At 33.2% G+C, this 26574-nt stretch overlaps 1 protein-coding gene across 1 annotated transcript; it reads left to right on the top strand.

The window, feature by feature from the left end:
* Positions 1–13514: 13514 nt before the first annotated feature.
* LOC133184634 (uncharacterized) lies at positions 13515–19593 on the top strand. Its single transcript, XM_061319716.1, has 4 exons — positions 13515–13664; positions 15788–15948; positions 16698–16836; positions 18323–19593. The coding sequence occupies exons 1-4, from the start codon at positions 13517–13519 to the stop codon at positions 19345–19347; spliced, it is 1473 nt and encodes a 490-aa protein (XP_061175700.1). The 5' UTR covers positions 13515–13516; the 3' UTR covers positions 19348–19593.
* The last annotated feature ends 6981 nt before the right edge of the window (positions 19594–26574 follow it).

The following is a 26574-nucleotide window of genomic DNA, read 5'->3' as shown; positions in this document are numbered from 1 at the left end:
TTAGAAGACACATTTGTATATACCATCTTAACACTCCTTAGTCATAGTATATTTAATTCACGAAATTTTTCAAGAGTGTAGGATTCTAATAAGTTAAAGATATATATTAAGACTGATACATCGCCGTTGTTTTAAAACACTAAAAACCCTCTGTGGCCACATGTTGTGGGCGCCAAATGAGAGTAAAACAAAAGCCGAAATTCTGATAAAAAATGAATTTTGATGAAATAAAGTTGATAAACAATAAAAATAAATATTTGAATAATCTTATTAAAAAAACTTCTCAGTCGGCACGATTTAAGTGGGTCGGTCGCGTTAGGGGAAACAAACCTATTTTTTATTTTGGCCTTACCAGTGCTTTTTCTCCGAAAGTGTAAATGACTGTGCGATTCTGAGAAGGGGTTGGTGGGAAGGGAGAGAGGGATACTCCATGTAATTCGGAATTTAGATACCTTGTGTTACTATTATACTATGAGTTTAAAAATTCAATACAGAAACAAAGACGTCTTCTGAACATGTTTTATCTGTACTATGCATTAACTGATAGCAATTTTTTAGCTCTAAATTTTTTATTTGCAACCAAATCAATTTTTTCATTTTCTCTTGAAAAAATCCAAAAAATCCAAATATATATATATATATATATATATATATATATATATATATATATATATATATATATATATATATATATATATATATATATATATATATAACAATGAGCTTACATCAGTCTTTCAATGCTGAATTGAATTTGAAAAGAGATGCTTTAAAGAACCTGTAAATAAAATTTCGCAGTTGCATGCTTCATTAAAAGTACTTGTACATATTTAAATGTATTGGTCTTCCTTAGTTACACAGAACAGTATACCTGCAGTTCACGAATACTTTAATGTGATGAACTGTCGCCTATTGATCCGAAAACGTTTCAAACTCACCTTTTCAGATTACAAGTGAAGATTGCTGGTAAATCGATATTCTCACGTGCTCCCATGAAAGATGGAAAATACCTACCAACAGGTGAAGGACAGGTGTACTACATGTAGGTACGTACACGTGGGGCAAAAAAGGTGAGTTATTATGGGTTATAAACGAGTGTACATGTATATCAGAGGCTGTATTTCAACAAATATTTAATTGTCATATATGACAGAGTTGAACTATGATATGCTCCATGCATGCAATTCATTCATAATTTTTATTATTAAATTATTGATGGACGTTATATTATTGCATAAAGGTAGGCCTTACACGTTTATTTTGTATTTTTTCTCTGTGCAGTGGCGAAGAATACTGGAGTGTTTTGTGAAATACCCCCTGCTTGTAAGATATCAATATCAGTCTGTATTTGCATATTAATTTGCATGAAACTGCAAGATGTGTTTAATATATAGGCCTAGACTTTACATTTAGAAACGATATACATGTAATACTAAGACTAGGTTCACGTACATGTATCTCTGGACGTAAAAATAGTAATTTACAGAAAATTTACAGAAAAACATCACCATTCTCTTAATACGATTCATTTATTTTATTTAACATTATTTTTTGTGATTAAATATAAAAAAAAACCCTGCATGGTTACTTTTTTCTCTTTTCTACAGAGATCTAGTAACTGCCTCGTGGCAACCCGAAGAACCTTACCAGTCTGCGGTGTCATATATAAACTTCTTTATAAACACAAGAAAAAATAATCAAAAAGTAAAAGCAACCTAACTTATATATACATCTTACTCCATTTATTGACCCCTTGATGGTTAGTGGTCGAGCGAGAGGTCAAGAACGGTCAGAGAAAGAAATCGTTATTATCAACATATGTAATCTATAAGGGATTATATACAGTATATCCGATATTATTGAAAAATTATATTGGAACATTTCAAAGAGCAAACCTCAGATACTTAAATGATACTGCAACACAGTCATGTATTAACGTTTATCCAGCTCAAAATTGCCCTGAATTTGACCTCTTTTGTCACCCTCTTTAATTCACGTGATATATCTTGCGTCCTCCTCCCCGCGATAGAAAAAAAATAAAATAAAAATCAAAATTCAATAAAAATATATAACTCAAAATTATATACTTTATTGAAGTGTGGCTCATTGACCGTGGCTAATTCATATCAATCTACTTCATCTCATTCGTAGAGATTTTATTTTTTTTAACTGATTATAGCACGTGTCCTTTGATGGTTCACCTGTGCAACCTTCACAGGTATATGGTTTTAATCAAGGTAACGCATATGCTTCATATACACCTTTTGCGGGAAAGCAAAGTTGAAACTATAGGCAAAGTATATAGGTACATTTACATGTATCTGCGTAGGAAACAGGATGAAATTACTCCAAATTAGATCACGCTTTTAAGCGACACTTTGATGCATCATGGTTGAAGTGTTCGCAAGTAGGAAATGATCCTTGATGAACCTTTTGGTTTATCTAAATGTATACCAAATGGGGTAATCAACTTCAGAGTAAACATTTCCCTTTCTGCCTGGAGAAGTAATGTAAGTAAACATAAGCAGTTTGTCACAAGAGATATTTCAATTTTTAAAATATATTTATACTATTATTGGTTGTAAAAATAGCAAATTAAAATTATAGATATTATTTTTGTATGTAAAAAACTTTTGATGTTAATAAAGATTCTTTTTCAAATTGATAAATGCAATTTATTTATTATCATCTAGTGATATTCTGCATTTATACCGAGCGTGTTCTTGAAGCAACACCATTGCATTTTATTAAGAAATGAAAATACTTGAGCAATTTAATAAAAAGTCATGAAAGTAAAATAATTTTTACATCGTGATTTAAACATTTGTTGAAGTCGGCAAGTAGTTCCGGCTAATTTCAAAAGGTCTCCAGAGTCTAATTAAACACTTATACCTACTGCTCAATGAGAGCTGCATTTGTATGTAAATAAAATCAATAATGCACTGCAGGTAATATAGTCCTCTGCTGTTGCGTTGTTGTTAGATTCATTATAAAGCAGGAAAACATCTAATGATAGAGAACGCAAAGTGTCGAGGTTAGCTTTTAGGACATGGCACTGAATAGTTTAAAAAAAAAAAAGAATCATTTAAATGTATACATTGTGAACGGTCAGGTACCCATGAATATCGGTGTATATGCATGACTTTGTCTATATATAACAAGGTCATAAGCTTTTCAAATTTTGATAATTGTCATTTCTTTTCATTTATTCAATATCTTGCGAACAATCCAAATGCAGCGCTAATATTTTGAGACTGGATGTTGTAATTGCTGTGACTGAACTTGTACGCAAAAGTCTTATTATTGTTCCGTACATTATAGATATAATACGAGCGTTTGTCACTGAATTTTAGTTCGGACAGCACAAATGTTCATGTGCATTTTTCGTGTGAAACCAGACTGAGAGGAACTGCCCCTTTCTACAGCTTTATCTTACTTGATATTTGTAGGATTAGATTGACTTTAAAGTAATTATGATTACAAAATTGAATTGATTTGTGGGGACAAATAATGACTAGCTTCAGTTTGTGGAATGTCAGCTTCAACACTTTTTCTTCTTCATTTTCAGACATTCCAAAATGGGAAGATCTCGTAAAATCTCAGACGTGCAGCCCCCATTGGCAAGTGCAAACGAAATTACTCCGAATGCAGAGAGCCAGGGAGAAAGCAAACTTAGTGAAGGGTTTGACTACCTCACAGATTTATGTGTGACTTGGACAATCCGACTTTTGATACTGCTAGTCTTAGTTATATGTTGCATCAAATATGATTATCTTCAGGGTGTCGTAAATATTTCTTGGCTAGTTTTGCGAAATTCTTGGATTTTCAACTCTGTTTATTTTGAAACATGGTGGACAACTTTCTCATTTGCATGGATCATTCCTGTATATCCGTTTGCAATACACTTTATAGCACCTTTGGATAAGTACAAAATCCATCCGTCTGTAACGTATGTGCACCAAACTGTCACAGGAATGTTTAAAGATGCAGTGATTTACATGGTCCCATTCATGTTTCTGGATTCAGTCATGGTAAAAAAATACCACAACGTAGATCCAAGTATATGGAAGTTAAAACAACAATCCTTTATACAGAATACTAGGGCACTTCCGGTCCATCCACCCGAATTAAATCGTCTTATATTTGATCTTATTGCCTCTATTATGACGTTCGATGCCATATTTTTTATTATTCACTTGCTTCTTCATAGAAATACATGGTGTTACCGAAAAATTCATGCTCAGCATCATCAACATGACGTCATGCACCCTCATGTGACCAATAAACTGACGGTAGTTGAAAGGATAGTGTTGGTTTTGTCCGCAAACTTTGCACTTAAACTGTACAGTAGTCATCCTCTAACCCGGATGTTGTTTGTCCCGCTATTCGTTTGGCTTCTAGTAGAGAACCATACAGGATACGATATGCCTTTTGGATTGCATCGCGTGATTCCATTTAATTTATACGGCGGATCTGTCAAACATTACAAACATCATATGCATGGCTCAAAGTATTATCAACCATTTTTCACTTATTTGGATTATTTTTTGGAAAACAAATCAAATTCAAAGTGGACTGAGCACAAATATCAGATTTGAATAATAAATCAGATATTGAAAGTATGGACTATGATTGAATTTTTGCTGAGTCGGCAGTATTACAGCTGATTTTTGTTGATCATAAATGCAAAAAGACATTTATCTCATGTTTATTCCTTTATAGCTCATAGGATATCGTTTTCATATCCATGGTTGTGACGCCACAATAGTTTTGTTCAGATATTGTGGATACATAGGATCTTTCATGGTTTGTGGTTGGATATGATTTTTTTATCCAACGAGATGTGTGTTTTTAACCTCCGGCCTGAGCGAGAGGACAAAAACATACAACGAGTTGGATAAAGATTTATACCTAACCACAAACCATGGGAAATTCTTTTTATCATATGTTCGACTTGGTCAAATTAAAGCAAAAACCATTGTGACGTCACAACCGTGGATATGAAAACGACATCCTATGATCTATATCCACTGTATAAAGGAGTAAAAATGTGATAATTGCATAATGATTATATATATATATATATATATATATATATATATATATATATATATATATATATATATATATATATATATATATATATATATATATAAACAGTGTAAAACATAGAATAGATATGTGTAACACATGCGATAAATAGAATCTCCCATGGTTTGTAGTTTGATACCGATATGATTTTATCACAACTCGTTGGATAAAAAGAAATCATATCCAACCACAAATCATATGAGGTCTTACATGTATATTTATCAAACTAATACTCATAATTCTCTTTCTAAGGAAGAAATTCTTAAAAATCGTATCAATGTCAGTTTTAAATATTTTTATAATAATACTCTTGTAGAAGTTCGGGCTTTACGGATGACCTGTTTTTTGTATTAATGTGAAGCAGAATTTATTCAAACACTTCTACATGAAAAGAAGAAGACTCTTGCTATGGCTTTCAATTCGGTTTTAAGATATACCGACGACGTTTTATCAATTAAATGTAAAAATATTAATTTCATTCTACGTTGATTCGATATATCCCTTTGAACTCGAAATAAAAGACACCAAGGAGTTTGATACATTTGTTTCATATTTGGATATTTCACTGGAGGAAGAGTTTAATGGCAAATTAGAAACTAAACTTTATATGATTAACGTGATGACTTCAACTTTTTGATGTCAACTTCTCTTAAATACTTATGTAGCAATATACCATTATAACCTGCTTAAGGAATTTTTGCATATCAGGTGATTCAATATGCAAGAACATGCTCCACGTAAACAATGTCTGAAACGAGGCAAGCTATTGACAAATAAGTTGAAGACACAAGATATCAACAGTCTCGTTTAAATCAACATTTCGCAAATTCAATGGTCTATACAATGACCATGTTAGCAAAAACAATCTATCGTTAATCAAATGTTGACTGACGTTTTTTCATACAAATTGTAAGGCCATTTTTTCACACTGAATTGTCAACGGATTTTTTCGTTTACCTGATCACGACAAGGAGCACACGGCGGGTATGATCGGTCGACGAGGGATGCTTACTTCTCGATGGCACCTGATCCCTCCTCTGATATGATGTTTTTAGAGGTCCGTGTTTGCTATGCTCCCAATTTGTATTGCTCCAGTGAACTTTCGAGCTTGATTACTGCTCGATAACTTCGTATTTCATATTTACGTGCACACGGAAAAATCGAACCAGAAGGTTGTATTGCGTAGATAAATCAGATTTAAAGTGATTTAAAATCCATCTTTCAGTGAAAAAAAATCCACAGATGATTTTCCGATAATAAGTTTTTTTTTTTTAAATTAAGCAAATCTTATTCCAGGAGAAGAAAGAAATTTATCGAACTTCTTAAAGTCAGTACAAAGTTACATTCAGTTGTTCTTTCGGAAGATATTCTTCAATGATGTCTGACTGGATTTTGTTATGTCTGGAGTAAATATGGCTTCCTGAAAGGCCCGTAGGAAGCAATTTCACTTGGGGGGGGGGGGGGGGCACAGCCATACATTTTCAGTTGAGGGGGCACTTTCAACTACCAAATATTTCTTGACAAGCAAAAAAAAAATCATCAGACGTTTTTATTGAGGGGGCACAAGCATACAGTATCTATGTTTTCTATAGTAATCTATATATCGGCAAAATTTGGGAGGGCACCCCCCCTCCGGTTCCTACGGCCATGCCTGATGTATGCTGCTGAAAATGTTTTAAAATGTGTACTCCATTTTGCTCTTTATTCAAGCTGTAACAGACAAACGCTGCATGTCACCACTTGTAATAATAATAAGTTTAGTCTAAAGTCAATTTTGAAAACAATTGACGGCTTGCTGAGATATAGTATATGTATATAATGATATAATAGAGATTCACAAAACATGACAAAATTAAATGTACTTGAAATCTATCTAGAAGTCACTGACAAATTTATATGTGGATTTTTATACACTACCGTTGTAGGCATAAAATCATACAATCTGTTCAGTAAGGGAACTATGTGAAGATTTAAATCCGAGATAACGTTTGACTGTCGGCCAAACAAAAACAATAACGACAATCGATCATGGCCTTTTGTGTAATGAAACAGGATGAAAAAAAGTAAATCTGCATGTTAATGATTGTAGTGGATTGGGACACGCGGATGAAAAATGAGAGAAAGTAGGAAATGTTAGACATTAAAAGGAATACTCGAACATTGATATCATTGTGGTAAGTGACTTAAATATGTACGATTGTACATTCGTAAGATCTTTACCCCCAGAATATGTAGAAGGGTACTTGCAAATTTAAATGGATTAGTTCAAACTGAAAAGTCAAATCTGTTTGGTGTTGTTACCAATTTTAATGTTATCAAACAATTAATTTAATGCATTGCCAATGTAACTCAATGAAGAAATCGATTCATATTTATTTCATAATTTGTTAAGGTTATCTATTCTTATTATTTCAACCATTGGAATTGTTTCCTGTAATTTTTTTGTTATTAATCATAATTTAAGGACCCCATCAGAAATAAGTTTTTTAAAGCTTAAATTATGGGCTATCCTTAGGTAATATTCATCATTTCTATGATCATGTCATGTAACTTGTATAAATATATATGTGTCCAAATAGATCTTTATCAAGTTTCAAAGTGCTGAGACAATGTCTGTTTTCTGTCTGTTATATTTTATATGTTTATCATGTTTATAGCCGTGGCATTCTGTGATAATTTTACCTGAATAAAATGAAATGAAATTTCCAAAACTGAGTATTTATAAGAACTATCCATTCATATTTATTTCATCATTTGTTTAGGTTATCAATTCTCATTATTTCAACCATTGGAATTGGTGCTTTTTACCATATCCTGCAAGAAAAGAAGATCACGGAGTTTTACAGTTTCCCCTCTACCTTTCGTCCCCTATCGGAAGAAGAAATTGCGTTTCTAAAGAAGCCAAAATGGACACGTTTTAAAAACAATTTGCAAAGCTTAAACTTCAGTCAACTTCTTAGAAAACGTCCACCATTTATCAAATTAAAACAAATAAAAACCTGATTGTGATCAAAGTATGTTGAAAACGAAAGCCAAAAACGATGCAATGTTATTTACAAAAAAAGCTTCCAGGGAATTACATGTATGCCGTGTGAATATTTTATAAAGAAAAATTGACAGAAACTTTTATTGATTCACGTTAACGAAAAATGTTCTGTTTAGAATATTAGTATCATCATAATTATTTTCCAAAGTGTATGTGTAGATTTTTTATGCTGGATGACAAAAGCTAAATATTTGTGTAGCCTGACTGAAAATACTAGGGTTCAAACGAATGGCTATATAACTGCCTGGATTACTGTCTTGATCTACTAAATTTTCCTAGATCCGTGTATAGTTTGTAATTATTTTTTTCATTTGATAGATATACACTCAATTATACAAAAGATAAAAATTAAACATCCGTTAAGACATTAACCCTTTCCTCCGAAAAATCTGTACTATTATACGAGTTGGCAAATGCATCTATAAGAGAATTTTTTTAAATGAGAAGAAATGAAAAATACTAGAAAATGATATATGTATGTACGTTTTACTTTTTGTTGAATTGTTAAAATATATTAATCAGATCGCTGAGCTTGAAGGTCCAGTAATAAACTTCACTTACTAATGCCGGAACCATGTATGGTAGAATACACTTACGCAGTATTACGCCTTCGACGATTGAAAGTTTTCACCTTGGGATTTTTAATTTTTTTCATATAGAATTCCTCAATTAGGAGTGATCTTTATAGATTTTTTTTCTGCATAGAAAACGTTTCTATCACTCAGTATTTGGTATAGATTGAACGTTTTCAATGTTTCATTGTATGCATTCAAAATACTCACTAAAGAACACTTATTATGGGACCTGTAACTAAAGAGCATGCACCTATTATGCATGGGACAAATGTTAGAGAAACCAAAATAATAGTCATCATCATCAACATCACTGCGTTGGAGTGATGAAACATAGTGGCAATGGGAGAAACATAGTTTTTGGCATGATTGTCTTTCGGTATTTCTCTACTAGTATCTACGAATCTACTGAACTTGACCTGTAAATGTAGAAGGTGTAGATAAAGAACAATTATCAACCTCATTAATTCAGCAAAGAATATGAATCCTGAACAGAGCAAAAATACGGATCCCTGGAAACATCAGAGGTGGAACCAGATGCCTAGGAGGAGTAAGCATCCCCTATCGACAAGTCACATCATCCATGAGCCCTCTGCATTCATCAGGTACACGGAGTAATAGCCAAACAACTAGTAGAAAAACTTGTCAGTAGAAATAAGACCAAATGGTTTTACTGAATTTGCAAACAATTTTATAACGACCATACAGTTTGTGCAATGCTGACTTACAAAGATATTGTGAAAACCCTGTAACAACAACTTATTTTTCAGTAGCCTATATTAATTTAAAAATTGATGATAATTGGAATATGCCTTGCGTATCGTTTCCGTTGGGAGACATAAATACCATACATGTATATACGTATAGATGTAAGATAGTGGGATACTACTAGATAAATAGGGAAGGTTGACGATGGAAAAGCTGAATTCATCCCGTTTGCCCTATAGTTTAGTTTTTAATTGGCCAATCAGTAAAACCAAGTATAGAACAGATGTGACAAAGTTTGTGGCGTCTTTTACACCAAGTTCTCTGGGATATCGGTATATCAGGTTAAATATGAATGAAAATTACTACTTTTATTTGATAAAGCAGCGTTGATATATCACAATGTTGATTTGAAACCCACAGCACAGCAAGAGTTTTGTTTTTCGCATATAGAATTTTTTAAAAAGAAATTCTGCTTCATAAGAATAAAATAGCCAGCTAATAGAGATAGATGTGGCAGACTCTGCATTGTCTTCTATTTTTCAGTTCAGTGGGATATACTGAGTCGACATATTGTAAATTGATAAAACGTTGTCTATATATCCACAGCAAGTGTTTTCTTTTTATCATGTAGAAGTTTTTAAATAAATTCTGATTCATGAGAAAATAAAAAACAGTTCGGCTAATTAAGGAGCACAGTTAACGCTCATCGAAATTCCAATAGATTTTTGGAAGACCTGATCTCCAAAGACTATACATACATGTAGATGTTGTCAATGAGGAACTCCAACATTCTTTTTATATCAGCCTCGGAATACTTGCGAGTAGAATCAGATTGAGTTTATACAAAGTAATTTTGTTGATGACCAATCACAAGAAATGAAAATTTCGGAGTTTCATTATTACTTAAAAAGAGCAGTTGTTTATGATATTAAAAAAATCCTAGTTTTAATTTATCGTGAAGAGTGGATGTATAAAGTGTTGAAAAGTCATAAGTTTTAATGTTCCTGACTTTTGAAAAATGTTGCTATTTCAAAATTTCTTAAAGTTCTTTACATGGAGTTTTTGAGAATCCACATTTAATTAACACCACTTCTAGAATATGCTGTAGCACAGCACCTCTAGATCTGAAATTTCTCCTTTGCAGCAGTTAATATTTTTGTGAGAAAAGATATGGGCTTGGTAGAGCATTTGCTGGACCCGGCAATGTGTCTTAGTTTGTAAGATTTTTTATGAAAGTTTAGATTGAACTCACCTTCGTTGACTGAATTTTAAAGTGTTAAAAACCTAAATGTGATTTTGAAGAATTTCATCGTTAAAAAAGTGAACAGTGAGTGTAAGTAGGATTTCCATATGTAAAATAAAAATCAAGTTCTTCTAAAATTCAGTTTTTAAGATAATGAACCTTTCAAATAAAGATGATATTGTTACAAGCCTTGTCTGCTGGAACCTTAACATATTGTTAATGTAGGATTTCTAATTCTTTTATCACTTCCGATTTAGTAAAAGCAGAAGGATAGACGGTTCGCATATTGCCTTTTAGCTTCTTTAATATATCTCTAAAACACTTCATCCATTCTGACAGTGTGTTCAGGTCTTCCTCTTCATATTTTGCCCATTGTCTGATATAATCCTCGACAGAATTCATAATAGAAATGAAGTTCTGTCGCCAATTTAAAGATCGGGGCTCCCTGTATTTAGAACTTTTTAAAAATGATTGCTTCAAGGTCGTAATTCAACTTTATTTACATCACCAGTAATGACGTGACCATCGGGATTATAGTTGAGAGAAGAGAAAAAGCAAGAACACTTACGGGATTTTGTTTTAAATGTTTAATATCTAGGACAGTAAGGTTTGTTTATAAATGCAAAATTTGGAAATATCTGTACGAAATGAAGGTTGAAGCCTTCAACTTGAAATAAGGTGGAATGCAAGACTAACTTTTTTTTACGATTAAGAATGTTACTAATTGTAACATAATGAGCGTACAAATTATAAATTTAATTAATTTATTAATTTGTACAGTGCATTTATTTATGTTTAAATATTGTGTTATGAATTATAATTGATACTATCAGTGTGTAGAGCGACGGACAATAACATCTTAATTATGAACTTGTTTACAAACTTTGGGAGATTGGATACAATAAGAGAGCGTCTTCATTTGACGGACAATTAGTTTTTACAATATGTTGTTCTCGAACATTTACACTTTCCAATCAGACTTTGTGCAAAGCTGCAACTGTCCAATTAACTGAAGAATGTGCAAGATATACACAATGTTAATGTAAACAATGGACATTGCCCTATCCTATAAGGAGATGAGACACAGAGCTTCAGTGAAGGGCGGACTATATCAATACTAATGAAGTGACACTGTAACTTACTGATTGTTATTACCAAATACGTGATCCCTATGATGCAGCTTTTCATACAAAAGATTTGCGCGCTGAGTATCAATAGCTTTTTACCATCTCAGCTCCTAGACTGAATATGTGAGCTTTTGACATCTTAGCTTTGAGACGAACTATGAGAGCTTTTACAATCTTAGCTCTGAGATCTTTGTAATGCATTGACTATGTGAGCTTTCACCATCTTGGCTCCGAGACCTATATATAGCCATTGAACTTTTTATGTACTATAATTGTTTTTGTCTTTGCTGTGACTTTATAATAAAAGTGTAAACTTACAAAAGTCTGCTTAATCCAAACACATTGAGTTATTGTGTTATATAATGTTCAGAGCATGTATTCCTTTGATGGCAAATTTAAGTTTAAGGAACCGACGGGTTGAATCGGAGTTATTATCTTCCAACACACTTGGCGGCTTAAAGAGCCTTTGCTGTGCAACATCCATAATCACAAAACCTAACTTGTATTCTGCAGTTGAAGAATCCAAGTATTTGCGGTTTCAAGGGAACTGAGTAAAGTTTAGTGCGAATGTGATGAAGACCTATAATTGTTTCTAAGGCAAAAGTAAATAAAATGAGACATCATAGATATTTGGTCTCTATTGTATATGGTCGAGTCCATGACTACACTTACTTCAAGGTGTATTATCAAAAAGTCCCATCGCATTCACACTGGCATATTGTGGGCTTGAAAGTTCACTTTATTATTTATGTGGTCGTTGCAACCATACGGAAATTAATAAATTGTTAAATTTAAACAAAAACAAACAAACAAACAAACAAACAAAAAATCTTATTGCATCGCCGGAACACTACAAGTGATTTGAGGTACATGGCTATCTTTGCCCCCCAAAAAATCTCCAACATATTATTTTAAATATACTCACCATAAATTATAAAAATAATAACATAAATATATAATTATGGAACCACATCCTATTATATCAGAACTGCATGTACATGTAATAACAGACACATAGTATATAATATCATACGGCACATCATCTATAATATGTAAAAACACATCATATAATTATGAAATCACATCATATAATGAAACCACATCATATAATTATGAAAGCAGAGCTATAATTTTGAAAGCACAGTACATATAATTATGAAAACTTTAGATTTCAAAGAATTCTTTGCGATTTCAGAGAATTCTTTGCAGTTTCTTCACATAATTTCAATATAGTTTTATCTGTAATTATTGCGGTGATATCTAATGTCAAACGCGAAATAAAAATTCTAAGACAGAAATCAAAGTTTTGAGGTTAGAATTTTTTGTCTGGACGATTTCATAAATTATTCTTAATGATTAGAGTCTCATTTTGTGAAGCATTTTACGACAAGAAAATTTGAACAACTCTGCATGGTTCATTAAAAAATCATGGAAATTAGGCTAAAATTGATCTCATAACTTTAATAAAAATTCGTTTTTTCAATAAAATGAATAGTGAAACATGCAATTATGACTCACTTATGATCATATATTGTAAGTCTCTAACTGAAGTAAATTTTGTCTTTGTAAATTACAGTATTAGTTCGGCCTAACCATGCTATCATCATCGCAAACCACGGATTTTGTATCTGGAAATAAAAAATCTTGTTTTGATTAAAATTTATGTCGGGTTCGGCATTTAGGAGAGTTGCTCGATGTCAACAAAAACCAAACAGAACGGGCATCAATCATGCCGAAGAGGAGGCAACCTGCAAACCTCAGACAAACCTGTACACTATATATTGCCTCAAATTTTAAAGGAATATGGTGGAAAGATTACCTGGACAACTTTGGGGATACACAAGTTTTACACGTGCTTGGGCCATTTGATACACTTCGTACGTTTTAACTGCTTAAAATTTAAGCAATGATAATCTTACAGTCTTGACAGGTCCAGTCCAAAGACTATTTCTACCTACGTAGCTACTTAAAGCTACCTAGTATTTAAATCTACTCCAGGTAGCTATTTTTACCTACTTTTTGCTTTACTTGCACTTTGTGGCCAAACGAAGGAACATCATGTTAATACAGTCACACTGATGATGAATACGACAAAAATTTTGGCAAAAAATGAATACTTTCTAACTTATCAATTTTGCATTAAAAAAACTACACCCAGCTTTATTTTCTGAAAGCTAGGATCAAAACTAAGTCTAAAATGTCTAAAATCTATATCAATTTTAAAACTTATTCTCTGTAGCATTTTTAGACAAAGTGTTTTTGGGGTGATTTTTAATGCATTTTCTCTCCATTCCCCAACCTCAAAAAGTTTTCGAATTAACACCCTTATTTTTGTGCAAATTCACAAGATGATAAACGACAAGTTTGACCTGTTTCAAAGATGCGCCTTTATTATCATTTTATTCTCAAAGACAGGTAAAAGTAGCTACTTCAAGTAGGTTTAAATACTTATGTAGCTGTTAATAGTCTTTTGACTGGACCTGCTTGATTCTGCTAGAATTTTGCCAAGCCAAACTAAGCCGAGTAAACCTACATATGCGCTAAAAATCAGGTGACCCAGCTAATATACAGGATTAAAAATACTGTATTTCTATCATAAAACATTATACAACTGTTACAAAAGAAAAATACTACACTAATGACTTAAACAGTCTTGTTCATTTCACCAGAAAGCTTCACATTGTATATCTCCAAGCACAGGCACTTGTTTCATATATGGGGTCAACCCCTTCTTTTTTTCATGTCATTCAGTATCATATTTCGATACATTTTAAGACTCTAGACGAGATACAGGAACTTCCTGTTAGGGTTGTAGTGTACAATAAAACCAAAGACCTCAGAATGGAAAACTCAAAAGTCTCTGGTTTTATCCTACATTTATTATCCCAACCAGAAGTTCTTGTATCTTGCCTAGAGTCTTAAAATGTATTGAGGTAATTTTCGAGGAATAAATGAGTGGTTTACAATAAAGAGGCTCTACAAGGGACGTCTGAAAGGATTTATTTGACAAGAAAAAAGTTTTTCAAAGTGAGCGATGTCATGTTAAAGTAGGTTGATGATTGATATATTAATAAAATACAAGCTTGAAGCAGGGATGTCTGAAATTGAGTAAGGTACCTTGTGGAAAGAAGAAGAAGTGGTGACCTCATATACGAAACAAGTGCCTGTGTTTTCAAGAGTGCCATATTGAAGCAGCATGAGCCTATCGAATTTTTTCCTGCCCAGTCGGGTCACTCAGCTTGATGCAATACCAGCCCACAATCAAGTAAGTCGCTAGTCATCCCAGAATTTACCCGGGCGTCTTGGAGGTTCAGAATCAAGTATGCTTTTAATCTTGACCGAGGTTTGATCCAGGTGGATATTTGAACTGACGCTTGAAAGCATCAGTCCACGTCCAAATATCCAGCTAAGCTGATGGTAAGCTTATGGTAATCTTGGCTGAGATTTGATGTAAGTCCAAATATCCATCCAAATTGAAGATTAGGGCACTGGAAGTTCAAGTGCCCATTGGGTAATATGTCTTTGGCTCTCTGATTATAGAATGCTGGATATTGACAGTAAAACATATTACGTATCATTTTTGCAATGAAAATGAATATAAGTTTACCATAGAAAATATCTAGTTTTTGTTCGTTTGTTTTTTGTTTAATGTCCTTTTCAAGAATTTTTCACTCATATTGAGACACCACCAGTTGCCGGTGTTGAGCTGCAAATTCAGACCTATACTAGGCACTTAGGGCCATTGAACAGTGAGGGATCTTTATCGTGCCAGCACCTACTGTGACATGGGACCTCGGTTTACACGGCCCCATCTAAAGGACCCATCTCCATGTCCTGCAGTGGGATTCGAACCCACCACTTAAGGATTAACTCCTTACTCCGCAACTCCAGAGGATGCTCTAACCACTGCGCCACATGGGCAATGAAAATATCTAATAAATGAAGGTATTATTTAAATAAAATAAATAAAATAATATTGCTTGTTCTTCCTTTAATTTAGCAAGTGGGGTAATTGAAGATATTATCAATACATTGGAAGAGAAGGGCATTCTTATTGGAAAATACTTCCAGATTCTGCTCACTGACAGACTTCGACACTTACATCTCAGGGGAAGCACGATTACAAACCAGTTGGTTAAAATCCTTGCACTGAAATCACAGGTATGTCTATCAAAAGACATTTCAATAATATTCATAAAGTTTTAAAAATTGGTAGTTTTATGTATGCAAGACTAGTAAATTTTATTTTAAGAGGGCTGGGTGGTTGTGGCCATTTTCAGACTATATTGATCTCCTTTAGAAGAAGAGCTCCATATAAAGATATACGAAAATGATCAAATTTTAAAACTAAAATGTATGAAATTTTTGTTTGCCAAATGATAGTTGACAGCTTAAAATATCATATCTAAAACATTAAGTTATATCTGATGGTTAATTTGTTGACCCCCCAGCCTCCTTAATCAAGTTATCCTTATATGATGAAACATGAGTTCTGTTATTTTGCTATTGAAACCTTTCCTCACACTATAAACATAACTTTGAAGCATTGAAATAAAAAATAGAAGGAGATTTGGCTTTGAATCAAATATCTCCATATTTGTTTTGATTTTAGCACTATGCCTGGTAGGTATTTTTATTCAGTTACGTTATCACATCATCTGTAAATCTTTTTGTTCTTGGGTGTTGGGTACATGCTTGATGTTAGCTTGAGGTCAAAAGATATGTACATGAAAATGGACTTTTTGTGCGTTATCTTGTTAGATTTTAATTGCACAAAAAAGTCCAACAATTTGTTGTATAGCCACTTGTTTTACCTTAACCTCAAAAGCATCTACTGAAAATGAATTCAGCATACAGATGTTCCCTTTAGTTAATGTATTTAGGATGAAACTAAGAAATTCTCATTGTAGAAATTGGAGAGCTTACATTTGAAGTATGCCAACAAAATTTCCAATAATCTGTTGATAAATGTGGTGGAAAATTTACCAGCTGTAAAAGAACTGGACCTTACCTGTACAAAGTGTAACGATGCCATGATGAAAATAATAAGTATGATCTATGTGATAATTCTGTATACTAATAGTTTATGGTTCTAAGATTTAACAAACATAATTCTAACCCCTTGATTCTGCTGATTATGTAACAATATTTTTGCAGATGAAACTTTAAAGGGAAGTGTGTACAAATGTATTCATTTGAATGTAAACTCTTGAAAATTTTCTTTGAACAAAAAAATCCTGCTTTTTATTTTAGACTTTAATAAATTTCTTGTGATACAACATGTCCATTATTTGTCTGACAGTCTGTTTAACTGGTAAACAGTTTTTCTAAAGGCCACTCCTTAAGATTTGGTCTGATTTGAGTTAGAATAAGCTAACTGTGTCTCTGGAGAGGCACTCGCAACAGTAAGAATACACACACAAAGTTACAATGCAGCAAAAAAGAGCAGATCTTCAACAACAGGATTTTGAAGAATATAATTGAAGTTTGAACATAGCCACCAAATTTATCATACGTGTAACCAACCTTTTTGAGCTTGTATATGCCTTTTTGACATTTTTGTTTAAATACAAATAATTTAATTCTGGTTGTTATGCGCCGTTTGATTGGATAATTTTTTTTTATATTGTTTAAACCATCTGTATTTCCTAAATCACAATCGAGTCAAAAATGTGTCAATCAGCCTGACTTTACATTTTTATGAATGAGGATTAATTTCATATGAATTACTACAGAAATTCAATTACTAGAATGGCCTGTTGATTTTTTTTTTTTTTTTTTTGGTCTCCTGTTGAAATTCTACTAAGTTAATAGCAGAATTTAAACAACAACATTTTTAAAGGGAGATGGTATTACTATTCTTGCATGACAAACAGAAAAACCCTGTTTTGCAGTATACCCTTTTTTAGAGTTTGCCTAAACTATTATTAAGTATTTTGAACACAGGAATGCTTGTATCCTGTGGTTTGATCTTTAGAATCAGTAGTCGTAAGCTTCTTCCTCCAATTTAGCATGTGAGTCACATCAAAATTAATTTTACATTTACAAATGGTGCACATGCTCACAAAAGTTTGAATTTGAATTACAATTTGACCCAAAATCTTCTTAGAATATCCTCAAAGCAAGTCAATCAGAATTTTCAAGCAGTACTTTGTAATTTTATATGATGTCTAAAACTTCTTTCTTAGACTACTGTAAATCATGTTTTATTCATGAGAATGTTATCTTCACGTGATTACGCGAGATCATCTCTCGAAAGTTTAATTCTCGCATTTATTTGTATAAATAAAGATTATGTAGCATAAAATTAAATTCGTGAAAATCATGTTCCGCTCATAAAAACCAAATGACAATCTCGCAAAAATAAGGTCTTGCAAATATTTGTTGATCTACAGTATTAGTGTCTCTTTAGCAAGTCGAGTCAAATGGTTCACAGTATTGTTACAGTCGTATAAACAAGCACACAAATATGGACACGCAACCATCTTTGCAGCTTTTAATTTTTTACCCAGCTTTTATATTTTTTTTTGTTCAGGTTTAAATTGTCCCCAGTTGTGCAGACTTTCGATTAGTGGTTGCCCAGATGTTACAGATAAAGGTATACACTTCCTGTGTTCTGGCAAAACACCAAAGTTACAGTATGTGTCCCTTGTAGATTCAGACACATCTGATCAGTCTGTTTATCATTTACTGCGAGCCTATCCTGGATTGATAGAGGTGGATTTGGACATCAATATTAATGGGGTAGCCCAAGTCATTGAGGAAGATATTCTAAATGGGAGGACAGAGAGCAAGTATGGAATCCAAAAACTCAATTGGCAGACATCAGTACCCTTTACCACTAACACATCTTTAATTGTTGGCCACTGTCCTTATGTCTATGATGTTACATGTGATGGAGTCATTGCAGCTGATATTTTGAAGAATATAGCATCATTTAAAAGCATGAAAAAATTAAACCTTGTTTATGGAATTGAAAGAATGGGACATGATTTAAAGGAGTTTGTTCAGTTTTTGCAGATCGTAGGGAATCAACTGACTGATTTGAGTATAAGTAACACGGGCTTTATGCCTTTGAGTGAAATTGGGATGTTCTGTTTAAACTTGAAACACTTGTCAATATTTTGTGATGAAGACTTCACCCAACAAGATGCCTCTGCAGTCACAGAACATTCTCTCCATTCTGGGAGTTTTAAAAAATTAGAAACTGTTCATATATTTGATAACTTAATATTAGCTTCAGAACAACATGTTACTTTTCTGCTGTATCAAGCTGAAAACCTACAGAAATTATACTTTGAAAATTGTAAAGGAATTACATCATCAGGATTACAAGCGGCATATCAGCAGCATGGCTTCAAACACTTGAAGTTTCTGGGACTGACTAATTGCCCTGTTGTTGATGATGTCAGTGTGTTTAAGTTGCTTTTAGAAACTGAGAATGAATTAACCCATTTAAGTCTTATGCGATGTTTTAACATCACACAGGCACACAATGATGAGCTTACAGCATGTCTAAAGAAAGGGAGAAATTGGGACATAGAATATGATTGGGATTAAAGTTGCCTATTGTTACCTGTATTTTTACAGTACACAAGTACATGTATTCTAAATTGTATTTTTTTTATTCAGTATAGTTGATTTTCAGTGTCATGTACTATTGTACTTGTACTGAGTTTTTGCAAATGATGCATATTTTTAACATTATATTTATCCACAGATTACAGATTTACATTCTGTCTTTATGATACAGTATATACCAGTACATTGTAGTATTAGTTTATTGTACTCTGTAACCGAGATTAAAAAATGTCATTGTACATATAGAGTTGGTTTTATTATTTGTTTGTTATGTGGATGTAGTTATCTATAGACAGCTTAATCGTTTCAACTTTTCAAAAGAAATTATTTGCTATGGATCTTTCATGAATTTTTACTATACTGGCAGATCCAGAAGTTCATGTGTGTGTGTGTTGTTGTTATTTGGGGGGGGGGGGGGGGGTGAGGCCCAAAAGGAGAGGGTATGGGAAAGGGGTATCCCCCTCCAATTAGGGGGTTCAGGGGACCTCCCCTGAGAATTTTTTGTAAAAATGGCTCAATTGTGAATTTTCCAGCATATTAGATTGAACCTATTAGTTTGTCAGGGCTTCTATTGGACTGCATAAAAGTTTTACCAAAATTCATTATACAAAGTTGTAATCATTCACTACAAAAACTACCACCCTCTACCGTAACCTATATATTGTGTGCATTCAAGTAGAAAGGAATTTCTTGTTATGTGTATATTTATCTAAAACAATGGGTTTGGATATAGAGTCAATCTCATTTATGCAATACAATATGTATGTCTGTACAAAAAAAAAAAATCTTAGAGCGGGGAAGAGAGGGGAGGGGGTCCCAAACCCCCCTGGATCCGCCACTGGAGTATTAAGTGCAAATTTTCCCCAAATTCCTTGTCTGGTTTCTGACTAGATGAAATATTCAAAGCATATTTGCTCATATGTTTTATATAATTAGATGCAAGAGATTTAAAAGATCATATCTTTTTTTCCTCATCACAATTGTACAACTTTAAATAGAAATGGTAAACTGAATTTGAAATCTAGCAGGGACTATATTTTTGGCGGAATGGCGGCATATGAAAATATCTTTTTTTTCTGCCTCTCAAAATTATTATAGAACAAAGAATTTAGTTATAATTTTTACACAATCAAAGACTTGAAGAAATTTTTTAATGTAATATAATTAATAATAAAATAATAAGGAACTAAAGTTTTAAAATATAGCTAATAAATATGATTTTTCAAACAAACCACAATTATGTTAGCTTTTAAAAGCTTCCAATCTAAGTACAGATTTGAGCCAAAAATCCGTAAAAAGTGTTTTTCTCTCTTGGTTAACGATCAAAACTTTTTGTTTTTATATCATTTTGTATCTTTATGTGACAACTTTACCATATGTGAAAATAAGAAAAAATTAAATATAGGAATCATTTAAAAATAACAAAAATATATAAAAATTTAAGAAAAATATAGAAAATTCGGATTAGCCAATATCCATTTTAGTTATATTATTTATGTCAATTTGGTAATATCATCTTATAGCCCCTATATGGTAATATCTCTTTATGCAAAAAAGAAAAACATTTAATCTTTTGAAATAGAAGTAGGCAATGCATGATTGGCAACAGTAATTTTTCATTCTTAATGTCCAGGGAAAAGGTAATGACCTTGACCTGACCTTGCCTCTAATATAAAACGGTCAAATTTAATCTAACTGATATCATCACTTAGTGATATTGTCTTCTTAATTCTATGAAAATTTCATTGATTTTTAAATACTAGAAATATGAGAAGAATCCCCCTTAAGCTCTTGATGTTTTTGATGTAAATATATGTATGATGTATATAGTCTTCATATTTGGATGGTAATTAAACCCCTGCAAACAAAGTCATGGTGGTGGTGGTGGTGTTGGATGCAGGATATATAGGAATCAACTTGTCTGTCCAGGAATTGTGCCCAGACTATATTTATACCCCCGTAAACAAAGTTGGCTGGGGTATACTTGAATCAGAATGTCTGTAGACATGATTTTGTTCAGACATGTTCCTAGAGACTACTGCATTTTCTGAAAATTTGTACACTTCTTATTCACCATTTGAAGACCTGGTATTTTTCATCATGATTGGACAAATTTTCTTCATTTTTCATTTCTATGGACTTGGTCAGTTTTATGTCCCACCATGAATATGGCCTAGGCATACGAGGGGTGATCAAAAAGTTCGCGAACTAATTGAATAACTTCCTTAAAAGACATAAAATGAGGTTTCATTGTTTATTATTTTTTAAAGTATTCCTCTCCGATTTTAATGCACATCTGCAATTGTTCTGCCCATGCGCGAATCACGTGATCCAGGCAGTCACAAGACATGCTCCGTAGCAGTCTGTTCAAAGAAGCTAAAGGATTTTTCTGAGTCTTATATTTCTTACCATGCAAGTTATTTTTTATAACAAGAACAGTCCATTTGTCATAAATGGCCAAACCTCGGCAATAGGATGGGTGGATAAGGATATCCCTTCCCACAATTAGTATGGTGACCCATCACAACCCAAGTTCTCTGTCTCGGGAGCGTCGTTTATCCAATGTGGATGAAGTATGGGCACATTCTTTTTATCATATCTCATATGTTTAAAGTCTAAAGTTAACGATATTTTAGGAATTTAATGATTATAGTATTGTTAAGATATTCAACCATTTTTCTAATTGTAACTTGACGATGTTTCATAACAATTGCTCAGCTAAGGACACATCTTTTCCCCGGCTTGCTTTCGCTGGGCAACATAACAAACATCATTTTTAACCATCTCCCTGCCTTCACTAAAACAATCCATCCAATTAATGATTGAACGTCTGGTAAGTATTTTATCTTCATAAACCTTGTACAAATTATCATCTTCTATTGCAAAAGAATTTCCAAGATATACGTTAAACTTTACAGCCGTTCGTTGCTCGAGTACGACTGAGTCAACCATTTTTTGTCACAAGTGACCTACATATTGACGTCATTTTCACATTGTGACGTCACAAACACGGAGCAAAACATTATTTAACATCTGTTATTTATAGTATATGTGTATGACTATATGTGCCATATTTCATTCTGATCTGAATTGTGGTTTTGTAAATACAGAGATAGTTCGCGAACTTTTTGATCACCCCTCGTACATAGAGTTTGTCATGTCCGTCTTCTGTCCTTCTGTTCTTTCGTCTGTCCTTTCATCATGCTCAGTTCATGGCACAGTTTCATGCTGTACATATTGATGAGAGCTATCCCACTGCATCAACACTTTTTTGACCGTGACCTTTCCTTTGACCTTGACCTCACTTTTTAAATTTTTCAAGTTTAAAGAAACATTCAAGATAGTGTTATCGAACTTCATATGCTGATACATACTGAAGTAATCTATTCAACTGCATCAACATTTTTTGACCTTGACCTTTCCTTTGATCTTGACCTCACTTTTCTTTAATTAGTGTTTAGCTCAGTTTAAAAAAACCATTAATGATATTTTATGAAACTTCATATGCTTATGCATACTGATGTAAGATTTTCAACTGCATCAACATTTTTTAACCTTTCCTTTTACCTTGACCACACTTTTCTTAAATTAGTGTTTAGCTCAGTTTTAAATAAACCGTTCAAGAGTTGCCCGCGTGGCGCAGTGGTTAGAGCGTCTGCTCTAGAGTCGCGGAGTAAGGAGTTGATCCTTACGTCGCGGGTTCGATTCCCACTGTGGGACGTGGAGACCGGTCCTTCGGATGAGACCCTATAAACCGAGGTCCCGTGTCGCAGTAGGTGCTGGCACGAAAAAGATCCCTCACTGCTCAATGGCCGTAAGTGCCGAGTATAGGACAAAATTTGCAGCTCTCCACCGGCAAGTGGTGGCGTCTCCATATGAGTGAAAAATTCTCGAGTGGGACGTTAAACAACATACAAACAAACAAAAAACCGTTCAAGATATTTTTTTATCAAACTTCATATGCTGATATGTTTTAGTGAGAGCTATTCAACTGCATCAAAAACATCTGACCTTGAACTTTCCTGGGACTTTGACCTCACTTTTCTTAAATTTGCATTTTGCTTGGTTTTAAAGAAACCATTTAAGATATTTTTATGTAAGCTTATGCACTTGTACATAATTTGGTGAGAATTTATCATCTGTATCGGTGAGAATTTATCATCTATATCCATTTTTTAAGATTTCAATTTCAATTTTAATGAAACTATTCAAGATATTCTAATCAAACTTCATACACTAATACAAATTTTCACATTGCATTACTAATATACCCTCGGCAGGGCATTCATGTCCTAGGGGCATATTCTATTTTTTTTTAAATATTTGATAAGCAGATGATATAAACAAAAAAAAATTATGCCTGGATTGATAAATATTTTTGGACCTAATACGGTTCCAAATGATCCAAATATCAAATTTCTAAAATAAAAAAGAAATTGATAATTTTCTTTTAAGTTTAAAATTCTATCTTTCTTGCTGTCACGCTTTTAAATTTTTATCCCTTCTAAGGACATTATTTTGAAATTTTGAATAAAAACTATGAAAAAAAAATGTGTGGCTAGCTAAACTTATTCATTTTACATATTTAAACATGGCTTTAGTTGTATGTCCATGATTTTTGAAGAAAGTTTGTTTGTAGCATAATTTATGTCCTTAAACACAATAAGTCTTACATGTAGAATCATCAAACCCTGTCAGCTGGTGTATCATGGGAAGAAGGTGTGTTGCTGTAACATGGCCAAATATGATAAAACCCTGTCCAACTCATAAATGGAAAATTATTTGGCCTAGAATCAACAACCTAGGTTAGTAAATGCATCTTTGGTAGAAGGTGAGTTGCATCCTACCTTGAGGTCACTGTTACCTTTTATTAAAGTATTGGCCAAATATGTGTAAACCCGTTTTTGGACTCATGTAGACTTGAAATCTAGAAATCAGGAAACTTTGTCACTTGGTGCATCTGTAGAGAAATGTGAATTGCAGCTCAAAACCAGGTCATTAAAACTTCTTTAGAAAAATAACCATAAACAAGATGTGTTTGTGAAACACTGATGCCCCCGTATGGCAGCTTATGGCGAAGGTTAAAGTTTCTCAAATGCAAGTCAAAATCCAGACCAAAAGATAAAAAAAATGTTGGTACCCAAAGAAAGGTCTTGTTTCGAGGAATATACCTGTGAAATTTGAAAGACCTAGCTGCAACTGTTCAAAAGTTAGGGCGAAGGTTAAAGTTTTTTAAAAGTAAGTAAAATGTCAAGGTCAAAGTGGTTGGTATCCAAAGGAAGGTCTTGTCACAAGGATAACATATGTGAAGTATGAAAGCCTTAGCACCAACCATTCAAACGTTATGGCCAAGGTTAAAGTTTTTCAAAAGTAAGTCAAACTCCTATGTCAAGGTCAAAGGGTCAAAGTGGTTGGTATCCAAAGGAAGGTTATGTCACAAGCATTACATAAGTGAAGTATGAAATCCCTAGCATCAACCATTCAAAAGTTATGACCAAGGTAAAAGTTTTTCAAAAGTAGGTCAAACTCCTAGGTCAAGGTCAAAAGGTCAAAATGGTTGGTATCCAAAGGAAGGTCTTGTCACAAGGATTACATATGTGAAGTATGAAAGCCCTAGCTCCAATCGTTCAAAAGTTATGGCTAAGGTTAAAGTTTTTCAAAAGTAGGTCAAACTCCAAGGTCAAGGTCAAAGGGTCATAGTGGTTGGTATCCAAAAGAAGGCCTTGTCACAAAGAATATACATGTGAAGTTTGAAACACCAAGCACCAACTGTTCAGAAGTTATGGCCGAGGTTAAAGTCTCATAAAATTTTGCAAAAGTGGGTCAAACTCCAAGGTCAAGGTCAAAAGGTCAAATATGATGGTACCCAAAGAAAGGTCTTGTCACAAGGAATACACATGTGAAATATGAAAGTCATAGCTCCAACCAATCAAAAGTAATGGGCAAGGTTAAAGTTGACAACAGACAGACAGACAAACGGACAAACAGACAGACAGGACAAAAACAATATATCCCCGGGATCTTTCGATCCCGGGGCATAAAAAGAACGAAGGTAATCCCTAAAAATGTGAGATGAAATATGGAGATAACGAACAGCCTGGACTTTAATTTATCGTTGGGAATGGTTGTATAAAGTGTTGAAAAGCCGTACGAGTAATGCAGTAACTGTTGCATCAAGATATTCAATTCAATTCAGTTTGTTTATTTACCAATTAAGGGCCCTCATGGGGCAAAGAGAAAGTACATTGTAAATTAACATTTATATATATAGTCATATACATGTAATACAATTTATTACATTTTCAACAGTGAAATACTGTGATTTATTAATTGAATAAAAGTGATATTCTCTCACAGTGTGAAAGGATACCAAAAATGATATTCTCTCACAGTGTGAAAGGATATCAAAGTAAGTAAAAATAATTTCTGGCCTGTCATAAGATAGAGATCGTGACTAAGCATCTTGATAGAGCTAAAACTGTAAATTTCTTCCCAAAAATGTTGCTAAAATCCATGCTATTTAATGTTTTCAATCACACAACTTCTAAGCTATGACGTTTCAACCGCTCAACTATGACGTCATGCCTATGACACTGTGTTAAGAAAAGACAGAGGCAAAGGGAAAATCAAAGAAAATGTAATAAACAGAAAATTCAATGTTTTGTAGATGAATATGGAATTTATTTCACTCGTGAGACAGGATTTTTTTATATTTTCACTCGTGCTTCGCACTCGTGAAAATATCAAAAAATCCTGTCCCACTCGTGAAATAAATTCCATATTCATCTACAAAACATTGAATATCCTCTATATACATACACACAAGAGAGAAAGAGTTGCATGATTGATAAGAGAAAGACATAAAAAAGGAATAAACTAGATAATTTGTTTATAGATAGGAATACACATATTGCTTTATAACGAATAAAAAAAATCTTGGTTTTTCTCAAAAATGACATATATATACTACATACTATGAAAAAGCAGATTTAAGAGTGCATTACACGACAGATAGTGTAAATCCATTGTCTCTTGGAAGTAACGATAAGAGCCAGATTACTTCTGTCCAGTTAACATGGTTAAAGATTACTTAAAGAGTTCATTGTAAGAAGGCTGTCTTAATCATTTTTTTAGGAGCATCTCTGATCAAGCACTGCAGGTATCCAAACAAAGTATAACTTTGGAATTAGGAGGAAGAATTAAATA

The sequence above is a fragment of the Saccostrea echinata genome, unplaced genomic scaffold, assembly GCF_033153115.1.
Source record: "Saccostrea echinata isolate AGI-Se365-2 ecotype Australia unplaced genomic scaffold, CSIRO_AGI_Sech_v1 ptg000010l, whole genome shotgun sequence".
In the NCBI taxonomy this organism is placed as follows: Eukaryota; Metazoa; Mollusca; class Bivalvia; order Ostreida; family Ostreidae; genus Saccostrea; species Saccostrea echinata.
The sequence above is the reverse complement of the archived record's forward strand: the minus strand, read 5'-3'. Positions and strand labels throughout refer to the sequence as shown.

Bases quoted from the DNA above. Each gene is read 5' to 3' on its own strand.
- LOC133184634 (XM_061319716.1), top strand. From the start codon at position 13,517: ATGCCGAAGAGGAGGCAACCTGCAAACCTCAGACAAACCTGTACACTA. The intron at 15,949-16,697 runs GTATGTCTATCA...TTCTCATTGTAG, and splicing joins TCCTTGCACTGAAATCACAG to AAATTGGAGAGCTTACATTT. The intron at 16,837-18,322 runs GTATGATCTATG...TTTTTTGTTCAG, and splicing joins TGCCATGATGAAAATAATAA to GTTTAAATTGTCCCCAGTTG.